The following is a 12,407-nucleotide window of genomic DNA, read 5'->3' on the forward strand; positions in this document are numbered from 1 at the left end:
TGTGTTATTACCGTAACAATTGGTGTTGGGAGTGAGATACGGACCCGAAGCGCGCTTAAAAGTTAACGCGCTCAAAATTACAAAGTGCTGGAAATTTGTGTTGTTGTAAAGGAAAACCCGAATTTTGAAATCGCGCCATGGCTGGTCAAGGCGATCGGATGCCGGTGGGTGAGCTAGAGGAGGGGTTAGGAGTAACCCAGGATCAAATGGAGGGGAGCAATGAGGAGGCGGTTGAGGGAGTATCAGACGCACAAAATGGCGCTCTTGCGCACGTGGTATCAGACGCACAAAGTGGCAGCTCGCACGAGCGCGGGGTAGCCGCGCCCGCTGCGCAAATAGCGGGAATTGATGTGCGGGACCTCATGGCGCAGATTAATGCAACCATACTAATGGCAAATATGGGGCTTACAAAAATGGATGCTCAGGGTGAGCGAATGGGACAAATGGGGAACCGGATGGATGCTCAGGGTGAGCGATTGGGAAACCAAATTGAAGCAATAACCAACAGAATGTGTGACCGCATGCAAAAATGTGGGGAGACCATGGATCGCATGGTGGGCGAAAGGGTCCCAGGGGTGCACGAGGAGGTAACGCGGGTCGAAAAGCGCCGGTTGAGCGAAGCGGAGGAAAGCACGGGTACAATGACGGGGGTAGAAATCGCGACACGGGGTTTGGAAAAGCCGGCGACCGATGAGGTAGAGGGAATTTTATTAAAGCCAGCGGTCGTCGAGGGGAACAAAGACAAAGCAGTGCTGGGAATTAAAATTGAAAAGATGACGGAGGTAGCCCGGGAATTGCAGGGAGAAATGGAAAATGTGCAAAGTCCCTGCTCACATCACGATGCTGTGCTTAACCCGAATGGAAGTTTGCAGGTTTTGGTGCAGGGAGGAAGAAGAACCCCGAAGGTGAGTCGTGCTGTGTATTGTGCGGGGAGATTTTGTAAAAGGATGTTTAGCGACAAAAGAATTGTCGCGCGATTGGGATCGATATGGCACCCGGGCGTTGGTGAAGGGTCCCGTGTGAGTAAAAATGGCACGCGTGTGAGGAAAAAGTGTGTGTCGGCGAGTGGGTGTGTTATAACGTGTGGGAGTGAAACCGAGTGCGAGCGAGAATGCACGTCGGGGTGTACGGAGTGTACGTGTGAGGGTGAGAGTGACATGAGGAGTGAGTTGGTGGTGGAGCGGGTGCGAGAATGCACGCTTGGAATGGTTGAGGGTGTGCGAGGAAGCACACCTGAGTTGGTCATGGCGCGAGTGTGGGAGAGCCCATCTGAGCGCGTTAGTGGGTGGATGCCAGAGTGCACGCCCATGGTGAGTGTTACGGAGGACGTAACGGAGGAGAGGTGTGGACCGAGGTGTGCGAGCGGCGAGTGTGCGCAAGAGTGTGCGCGAGAGGTGTGGTTTGTAACAGGGAGTGCGTTGGTGGAATATACGGACGGCGTTGGAACGCCGGATTTGGTGAGGGTGAAAGGGGTAGCGTATGCGTGTGAGCATGCAGGTGAAGCATCGACGGTAACCGGGTTAGCGGTTAGGGCGACGGATAGCCGATGCGAGCACTCGGGGCGCGGCGTGCTTTGTTGGATGCGAGGCCCGGCGCGGATCGAAGCTGCGTCGTTTCTCTTCGAAGCGTCGTTGCCGATTCGGGCTTGGCCCCGCCCTGCACGGTCGAGTCCGGGCCTTGGCGGGCGAGGCGACCGGTACGGTTCAAGGGCGAGTGGGAGGAAGCGGAACGGTGCCCCCTCGTGGGGACGGGGTTCCGACCGAGGGAGATTGAGCCATCGGGCCCGGGACCGCAAGGTGCCGCCCCGAGATGGTGCGTGGAACCTCGGCCCAACCAAACCACCTCCCTTGAACCGAAAGCCGGACGGATTCAACCTGCAGGCGACCAAACCACCCGAATTCATTGCTCGGCTTTACGAACCGAGTTTAATGACGTCATGACGCACCGAGGCTAGGGTATAGCGGACTGTGATGATGATAGTAGTGATTTGATACGAAATTTATAATAGTGGGTAGAATTGGCAGTAAATGGAAAATTTTTGATTTGTGGAATTTGGATGTGCAAAATTGATAGCGGGACCTCCCCGATGTGGTGGGATGGCAACTCTGTCATCCCTCACAGACGGGGGGGCAAAGGAGCACTAGTTTATGGGGTTTATGGCAGTGAAAACTAGCCCGGGTGGGTTAGGATATTGTGTGTATGGCCCTAGAAGATGACATTAGGTGACGTTAAGATTAGTTAGTGACAAGGATACCTGTAGTGGGGACGCAGGTAGATTAGAGTGGATGATAATGACGTGGTATGTGCTTAGTTTAAAGGGACGACTGGGAAGCGCAAGTTTCAGAGGGGAGTAGTTAGATGAGATGATGCCGTGTGTTTGAGGATTGAACAGGTGGGATTGCACAGGTGTGCAACTGGACAGGTGTGTGGAGCAGTGTATGAGTGAGTGAAGGTGATTGTGTATTGTGCTGACCGAATGGTCCAGGAAGAGGAGGAGGGTGCAGGTGGCACCAGGTGTGATTGCACAGGTGTGCAACAACAGGTGTATGGAGAATGGTTGTGTGAAATACATGGAGTGTGGAATAAATGGAGTATAGGAATGGATGGTCGTGGAGTGAGTATGGTGGAAATTGTGGAGTGGAGTGGATGGTGCGAAGGTGTGAATGGGGGAAGAGTGGACCCCCATCACGGATACCCGGGCGGGTAGTGTAAGTGTTAGGTAGAGGGTATAGGTAAATTGTGGTTGGATATTGGCATCTGTGGTGCGAGTGGAAGAATGATGTTTGGATGGGTGCATTAGTGTTGTGGAAATGGCTGGGCGTGTAGCCTGTTAGTGTGTGTAGTTGGTTTTGGGCACTCCACCACTGTGAGGATGTCGGCCAGGTGAGGCCGCAGGTGGGCTCTGGGAGCCGGTAGAGTCGTTGTGGATGGGGCCCGAGGATCCGGAGGACGGACCCGGGTAGCCCAGTGCCAGAGGGCACCGAGTGGGGTGACAGAGCCAGGAGGGGCCTTCCCCAGTTAGTTAGGTTAGGGTGAGGAGCTAGGTAAGCTCGGGTGGCAACTGCCGTGGTGGAGGTGTGCAGGTGGGTAGACCTGCTGGGAGAGCTACACGTCGCAGCCCAGAAATTGTGCAAGGGCACCGGGAGATGAATCGGGGGAGTGAGACCCCAAATTGAGAAGCACCACAGTTTGGTCAATGGGAATTGGTTTTTAGAACCCATAGTGGAAGTTGGCCAATGGATTGGCAGGGAAAGACCCTGGGTAGTGTAAAGTGTGTTAAAATCATTTAGAGGATAGTTAGGATTGGAGTCTCCTTGCACCATCTGCATCCACTCACCTGAGGTGACAGGTACTCCACACCATGCCATGTTTTGTTTTATTATTTTTGATGCAAATGTTTGGATTGTGAGACGCATCATGACGTGGGTGTGACATTGTGCTTGATGTTCCATCTCTTCCTCCTTATGAGGATTGATGATGAATTGGGTGATGGCAAATTTTGGATAGTGGGGGAGTGAAGACGAATTTGGTATAAGGGAAATAAGGGGAAGACGTGACGGTAGCGACGGATTGGTAATGTGTAGATTTTTGTACATATGGGGTAAAGGCAAGGGTAGTGTAGGTGACAGGGGGGTGACGTACGGTAGGGACGAGCTTTCTCACTTCGCCCTCCGTACGCATTTCGCCTTGCATTGCCTTATTGATGTGTACCCTTGTGACCTTACCCCTCGCTCAATTGTCTCTTTTGTCTCCCACATGACCTGTGCGCCACTGGGCACCGAGGGGAGCGTGCGTGAGTCGGCCATTGTGCGCCCGGCACTCTCAGAACCAGCTGTCTGCATCGATGCACCACATTATGGACCACATGTCTGTGGCCGAGCACCACTTATGGACCCCATGGGTTGGGGCATGGCCCCTCTGCTGGAACTGGCCATGAGGGCCCGAAATCTTGCTGGCGCACCTTGGCCACAGGGCACCGATGCCCCACAGGTGAACCACACGTAGTCGGCCCTGTGGGCCATAAATAAAGAAAATAAAATGGACACGTTGGGCACACTTTATTGCAAATAGGCCGCCAGTAAGAAAATGAAAGAATGACAACAACTGGAAGACATAATAATAGCCAGCAGAGGGAGCCGAAGAGCAAGAGATCACCTGCAGGGTGAGGGGTTGTTGATTTATTTTTTATTGTTGAACATTGATGAACAGTGATGACTGCACCGATTGGTGCTTGGGTGTGTATTGGTGCGTTTTTGGCTGCTTTCATGGTGCGTCGATGCAGAGCAGACTGTCTCCCCCCCAGAAAGAACAATTACAGGTCCTGGGTTAGTTTTGTAAATAAAAATAGCGTCATTGTAAATAATGCTCCCCACCGTCAGTGTATAGTTTGAAGACAATTCCGCAATTCGGTTAACTGTGGGCGTAAGTCTGTTAGGCAGGGTGCAATGGAGCAGCGGGACACATTTATTTATGTTTTAAAACTGTCGCACTCAGGGTCAGGTTAAAAGTAGAGGGAACTACACCTACGTGTCACACTAAATAAAAGTTGTAGGCCCGGGCCGTGCCTAAGAGGAGGAGGGTGCAGTGTTGCGGATATGAGGACTGTATATTTTTTTTATTGTGTGAATTATTATTATTGTTTATTCTGCGCCTCCTACCTCCGGAGCTGTGTAAAGGTCAAAGGGCATCCCATAATTAGTCCATAAAGCATCCACACCACAGCCAATCATAGAATACCCCTGTTCAATAGTTATATCTTATTCTGTGTTTTAGGGTAAGGCTGTGTCTCCCATTAATAGAAGTACTCCATTGCACCAAGTGAAAGAGATAGATTCCCTTCATTCCCATTCCCAAGAACCTCCATTCCCCCTTTTCGTCGATTAGAAACTACCTCCGCTCCAATTACCGCCATTGACCACGAGGCAGGGTCGGAGAAGAAAGGCGTGTCTCCACCTCGTCATAGAGGGGAGGAGTGAGCCAGCCCCACTCGACCAACCATGAGCCAGGGGTTTGGCTAGAGAGGGTGGAGGAAGAGCGATCGGGGAGGTTCGCAAAGGTTGAGGGGCGGGGCCTATATAACCCAAGGCAGGGCGTGTCCAGAGGAGATGAGCTTTTACCGGCAGACGAAAGGGAGCCCAAGCGGTAGAGACGAGAGATGAGCTTTTACCGGCAGACGAAAGGGAGCCCAAGCGGTACAGACGAGAGATGAGCTTTTACCGGCAGACGAAAGGGAGCCCAAGCCGTTGAGACGAGAGGAGGTCCAAGGCAGCTGAGCTTTTACAGAGGAGAGACGAGTACAAAGGAAAGAGCTGGGTCGTCAGAGCAAGAGCGCGTAGAGAGGTCCATGACAAGAGCTGAGTTGGTCGTCAGGGGTGGTCAGTGGTTGCGTTCAGTGGTTGCGTTCAGTGGTTGCGTTGAGTGGTTGCGTTGAGTGGTTGCGTTGGAGAAAGAGTGGTTGGACAAACAAAAGAGAGAGGAGAGAACCCGTCACGCCAGACCACCCACCAGCGCGTCGGCTCTGACCGTGATCCGACCCGTGATCCCGCGCACACGACAGGATCGGTGGCATCAGCGGCCGTCGAGGTCCAGCCCGACGTCCCGTGCGGGATCAAGCTCCAGCCAGCTCCGTGCCGTCCTCCCCCTCCAGCCACACACCTCCTTCCAGCCAATCCACTCTGCAATTCCCCGTGTGAGTCGTCTTTGTTTGTTCTGTCCTGGGTAGGTAATTAAGCTTGTATAAGGAATTCACTGTGTCACCTGCGTCTCATGTCCCTGTACATAATCGTGACTGCTCCTTCTTGATTATATGTGTAAATAATAAATCCAATTACTCTTCTGTATGTCTTCTCGTCTTATACCTTTTCCTCTTTGCATTCGGTCGTTTTAGAGTTTTCCAGATTGGGCAGCTGCGGTGCGATACGGCCAAAGTTTGGGGTGAATAGGGTGAGTTGGGGAAGAATCGGGGGAACTGTTAGGTCGCGGTCATGCCAACCGCTCGGTCAAAAATAACATCTTAACCGCGACAGTAACAATATGATTTCAACAATCGTTGAAAAAAAAATCCAGAGGTTTAGCCCTACTGAGGCAGTTTTATACAACAAGAACCCTTATACAGTTGTGGCTAAAAATATTGGCACCCTTGCACTTTTTTCAAGGAACTCACAATTTTCTCTAAAAATAAGTTGAAATTGATAAAAAGTACTTGGTCTCCACAATTCTTTCTTTCACTGTTAATATTAAGAACCGTTGTTTTTTATTCAGAACTTAATATATCCTTTTAAATCAGAAAATAAAAAGAAATGGCATTGACAAAATTATTGACACTTTCGACTTAATATTTGGTAGCACAGCCTTTGGACAAAATAACTGCAGTCAAGCACTTCCTGTAGCCATGAATGAGCTTCCTACACCCAGTTCTCTCCTGGCAGTTTGGCCCACTTCTTGTGCAAGCTGCTCCAGTTCTCCCAGATTTGAAGGGTGCCTTCTCCCAACTGCTGATTTCAGATCTCCCCACAGGTGTTCAATGGGATTTAGATCTGGACTCATTGCTGGCCACTTCAGCAAAACTGCCTTTTGTGTTGAACCATTCCTGGGTGCTTTTTGAAGCATGTTTGGGGTCATTGTCCTGCTGCAAGACCCATAACCTTTGATGGAGACCCAGCTTTCTGACACTGGGTTGGTTGAACATTGCGCTTCAAAATGCCTTGGTAATCTCCTGATTTCATGATGCCGTGCACACATTCAAGCACCCAGTGCCAGAGGCAGCACAGCTACCCCAAAACATCACTGAACCTCCTCCATGTTTGACTGTAGGGAAGGTGTTCTTTTCTTTGAAGGCTTAATTTTGTTTTCTGTAAACATAGAGAAGATATGCTTTACCAAAAAGCTCTAATGTGGTCTCATCTGTTCACAGGACATTCTCCCAGAAGATTTTGGCTTGTTCAGGTGCGCTTTGGCAAAAAACAGTTGGGCTTTCTTATGTCTCTCTCTCAGCAGTGGAGTCCTCCTGGGTCTCCTGCCATAGAACCTCAATTCATTGAGTTGGCGACAGATGGTGCGAGTTGAAACTGTCGTACCTTGTGTCTGAAGATCAGCTTAAATCTGTTTGGCAGTTGATCGAGGTGCTTTCTCCACCATTCAAACAATCCTTCACTGCAATATTCGATCAAGTTTTCTCTTGAGGCCATGTCCAGGGAGGTTGGCTACAATGCCATGGGCCTTAAACTTCCTGATAATATTGTGTACTGTGGACACAGGAACATCAAGGTCTCTGGAGATGGACTTGTAGCCTTGAGATTTTCCATCCTTGGCTACAATTTTGTGCCCGACTTCCTCAGACAATTCTCTGGTTTTTCTACTTTTCTCCATGCTCATTGTGGTACACACAGTGACACAAAACAGCAAAATGACTCCTTTTTTCTATTCAAACTGACTGAATGAGTGATTTTTTTATATTGCAGGCACCTGCAACTCACCACGGGTGAGCTCAATTTCAAAGTAAAGGAGAATCACCTGCTTGAAATCTAATTATTTCTAACAATGTCTAAAAGGTGCCAATAATATTGTCCGGGCTGTTTTAGGGTTTCTGTGTGGAATAAGCCAAGATTTAGAAAATAATTTCGACTTGTTTTGTTTTGTTCCACTGCAAACAAAAGAAATACATGTGTGGACACCAAAAGATTTTTTAATTTCAACAATTTTCTGGAAGAAATGGTGCATTATTATAAAAATTGCAAAGGTGCCAATATTTTTGGCCACGACTGTATTATTACACTGTAATAAGATTATGTTGAGTCACAATTTCGGAAATGGAGCATTTATTGGTCACCATAGAACGCAGCATCCATTAGCATCATACATAGGGCTAACCCCCGCTCCAGCGGGGAAAATGGCCTTAAAACGATCATTCATTCATTCATTCATAGCCATATCAGCGGCCTCTTCTTCACCTGATATTGACACCCTCACATACTACATATCAACATATATCATGGTTCTTGGAAGTACGATGAAGGCAATTTGTGTTCCACAGTTTTCAAGTATAATAATTGAATTCAAATAAAGGTTTAAAGGCCTATACATATATTAATTATGGGTTTTTCCACCGTTTTCCCCAGTGGCTATTACATCACCCTAATCTAACACATTACATTAGTTATATGTACCTGTTGTATGTGCCCTTTATAACGTCCTTTAAAACACTAAGTTTGATGTTTGGAATTATTCTCAATTTGTTTGACTACCAGGCAAGAACACAGAGTAAAAAAAAAAAATCTCACTTCTCTGCACATCTGCGGTCAGGCCAAATTCAGAGCCAAAATACAGCAAAACGGCAGATTGGTCTTCATATTCACATTCAAAACATAACATTAAATTTAAATAAGCTGTTCCTCAATCATAAACTGATCATACGGAGGGACAGAAGGACATGAAAGAATTGCTCAACCATGCTTTTTGCTTCGCGTGTGCAGGGTAATGACAGGAGAACAGGCATGAAATAGAACAGCACTCGGTAGGGTTCATACCAGCTGAACAGTTTACGTTTTGTATCCCACCGATAGGCCGGATCTAGATTCAGACCTTAATCAAAATCTAATCGGCTTGTTGTTGTCGCCTAACCAACTCATCCACCTAGTTTTGTCATAATCCATTCACAACGTTTTGAAATAGCATGCAATATACCGTTTTGGTGCTATCACTCAATGGTGAAGAATCACTTTAAAAAGTTAAAAACAATTCTCGTATCTGGATCTGGATCCTCACCAAAGTATTAATCAATTTGTTCTCGTCACACAGCCAACATGTCCAAAAGGTTTAGTCCAAATCCGTCCATAAACTTTTCAAATATCGTGCTATACAGTATATCGTGTTTGGCCCAAACTCTCAATGGTGAAGAATCACTTAAAAATAAATAAATAATCGGATCCAGATCAGGATCCGGATTCAGATCTTCACCAAAATTGAATCGATTCTTCCTCATCACACACCCAACCTGTCCACCAAGTTTCATCTGAATCCATCCATAACTTTTTGAAATAGCCTGTTCAGAGGCAGACATACAAACAGACTGCCAAACAGACTTTCAGTGACGGAGGTAATAATATTGATGTGTAATTATTATGTTTCACAAGCAGGATATTTTACCCTCCTTTTGACAAATTGAACCTCCGCCGCCCGATGTTGCAACACCATTTTGCTGTGGGTGGTAAAAATAGCTCAGAACTTTGGCTCTGAGTGATACCAAGCGTGCAACACAATTAACCTTTTAAAAGTACTGTGCACAAAAAAAATTAAATTGAGGGATTAACCAAAACTTTTCCCGTCACTAGGGATGGGTACTCTTCCTAGTAATGTATAATACACACATTACTGTGACCACATATCAGCCAAAACCAAAAGGCAAACCTGGCTGCTGCCAAACAAAGACCTCATCTCTAACTGGGGAAAATAACCAATAAATTCACAGACCAGCAAAATGCGATGGTAATAAAAAAAAATGAATTATTGGGAGCAAAATCCAAACTGAAATATTTACTTGTCATACTTTGGCCAATTCGGGCTCAATTTAAGAGGGGTATGAATAAACCCCTCAACAGCCAAAAACCCCACGATATTTGAATTGACAAAAACAAATTTCCCTTTTTAAGGCCATTTTCACTGCTAGAGCAGTTAGCCTTGCGGGTCCCATGACAATCATCATGGTTCCCTTTTTGAGGCAATGTTTTTATGGCCAGATGCCCTTCCTGACACCAACCCTTTAGTCGCCTCTTACGACATGCAGGGATACAGTGTACCTATTCTAAACAGGGGCACACAGGGGCACACACCGGCACATTCATCCCAGCAAACTGGTACTCAATTTTGCGGACCTCAGTACGATGACAGGTCAAGTCAACCCCTCGCGTTAATTCAACGATCGACCGGGATTCAAACTCGGGATCCTAGGATCCCAAGCCAGCACCATAACCGCTAAGACAACACCAGGCTGATATTTGAATTGACAGTTGGGCCTGATTACAGAGTCTGTAATGACCACTTTAGAACAGTAAGCTAGTTAAGGTACAAGTATAGTAGACAAGAAAAGGATAAGTTGATTTGGATAAAAGACCGAGGTGACATGGACTTTGCTCTTTCAGTTGTAAATGGTGTTTTATATTGCATTCAATGCTTGCCAAAACATTATAGAATAGTCTTCATCAAGCGAACATACCAGCAAAGAGGATGACAATGAATATAATGAACACCAGGAAGCAAGGCTTGAGATAAGAAATGGTACAATTCAGAAGGTGAGATTTGAATATCTTCTGCCATCTGCAAAGACAAAAAGCAATTACAAGGTGGTAAAATTACTTCACAGTGATGTTCAGCACCACACATCTAAACCATATTCATCAACAACAACATTGTTGTTGTTGTGTTCACATCTCAACCTGTAGCTCATTAAGCAGGTAACCCAGGTTCCATTGGCATATGCTATATGTTGATTTGTCCGTTTTCCAACAATGTCTTTGCAATTCATCTTACTAGAATTCACCAAATGTCCGCCCGTCTGTCTGTCTGTCCATCCATCTATCTGTCTGTCTATCTGTCTGTCTGTCCGTTAGAAGGTACCGCAAAAACAGCTGAACCGATCGCAACGATATTTTGGGTGGGTAATCCTGGGATCTCCAGGAGTAAAATAGGCTATTTAATTTTTCCAATTTCAGCTTTGGTCTCCAGCATTCTCAGGTTTGGACTCCCGCATAACATTCGCGTTCGCATAACGTTCATTGTGACGATGTTTTCATTGTGACGATGTTGTTTTCCCGGGTGCCGCACAAACGGCTGCACCAATCGCTGCACAGCTGCACCGATCGGACTCGGTGACCTCGGACAAAAAACTTTTATAAGGACACGGGTTGAATCCCTGCTTGAGAGAATTCCATCCCCCTCCCCGCCATCACGGCCGTCTCTCCAAGTCACAATCCCACGAGATATGCGGAAAGGACGACCGAAAACCAATTATCTTCTTTTCGATTCGTATATAAACATCATTAAAAGTAAATAATGACCTCGGCCAAAGTTCAAATGACGTGAGTTTAATCTCTACATGAGAGAATTCCACATAGCTATTTGGGCGGTGTATACGCTAACAGATCGCCGTCTCCATCGATCTTGCCAAGGCCGTAACAGCTATCGGCTCAAAATCTTTTTAACTGTTGATTTGGTAGTTTTTGGACGTGGTGTTCGCATTACAGCCCGACCGAATATCGTCGCTTCGTGGCCGCTTTCCGCCGCCGAAATCCAGCGCGGCTTGCGCGATTCTGCCCCTGTTTGGAGAACACCCAGCGAGGCTTTCATCGGGGCCGAGCGAGCAAGGCTTCCACTGCCGAAATCCAGCGTGGCTTAGGCGATTTTGCCCCTGTTTAGAGAACACCCAGCGAGGCCTTCATCGGGGCCGAGCGAGCAAGGCTTCCGCTGCCGAAATCCAGCGCGGCTTGGGCGATTCTGCCGCGGTTTGTAGAACACCCAGCGAGGCCTTCATCGGGGCCGAGCGAGCAAGGCTTCCGCTGCCGAAATCCAGCGCGGCTTGGGCGATTTTGCCCCTGTTTGGAGAACACCTAGCGAGGCCTTCATCGGGGCCAAGCGAGCAAGGGCGTGTCGGGACCTGGTTCGCGCCATTGACCGAGTGGTTCGCACCAACCGGAGCTGTTTCCGGATGACGTGCTGATGTCCTTGGACTTCGCGCCAGGCTCTGGGCCGACGTGGTGTGGTGCTGACCGGGCAAACGTGGTGTGGTGCTGACCGGGCAAACGTGGTGTGGTGCTGACTGGGCAAACGTGGTGTGGTGCTGACTGGGCCGACGTGGTGTGGTGCTGACCGGGCCACCATGGTGTGGTGCTGACCGGGCCGCCATGGTGTGGTGCTGACCGGGCCGACGTGGTGTGGTGCTGACCGGGCTGAAGTGGTGTGGTGCTGACCGAGCCGCCATGGTGTGGTGCTGACCGGGCCGCCGTGGTGTGGTGTGGTGCTGACCGGGCCACCGTGGTGTGGTGTGGTGCTGACCGGGCCGCCGTGGTGTGGTGTGGTGCTGACCGGGCCGCCGTGGTGTGGTGCTGACCGGGCCGACATGGTGTGGTGCTGACCGGGCCGACGTGGTGTGGTGCTGACAGGGCCCCCGCAGCCGTGATGCCCCCCCCCCCCCAGAATTTCCATGTTTTAAACGTTTCCCAGTGTGTACCCTGGATTAGAATAGGTACACCGTATCCCTGCGTGTCGTAAGAGACGACTAAGAGGGTTGGCGTCAGGAAGGGCATCCGGCCATAAAAACATTGCCTCAAAAAAGAGAACCATGACAATTACACCTACATACGGGCAGGGTACAACCCGAAGTGGAGATCGGTTTCTGAGGTTTGGGACATGGAATG

General features: G+C 48.5%; 1 protein-coding gene across 1 annotated transcript in view; it reads right to left on the reverse strand.

Moving 5' to 3' along the window:
• LOC137436530 (B-cell receptor-associated protein 31) overlaps positions 1–12,407 on the reverse strand; it is a 47,447-nt gene that overhangs the window by 20,392 nt on the left and 14,648 nt on the right. Inside the window, exon 3 of the mRNA XM_068130395.2 lies at positions 10,211–10,311. Coding sequence (XP_067986496.1) covers positions 10,211–10,311 — 101 coding nt within the window. The remainder of the gene's footprint in view (positions 1–10,210; positions 10,312–12,407) is intronic.

The sequence above is a fragment of the Myxine glutinosa genome, chromosome 11 (assembly GCF_964187855.1).
Source record: "Myxine glutinosa chromosome 11, kmMyxGlut1.1, whole genome shotgun sequence".
In the NCBI taxonomy this organism is placed as follows: Eukaryota; Metazoa; Chordata; class Myxini; order Myxiniformes; family Myxinidae; genus Myxine; species Myxine glutinosa.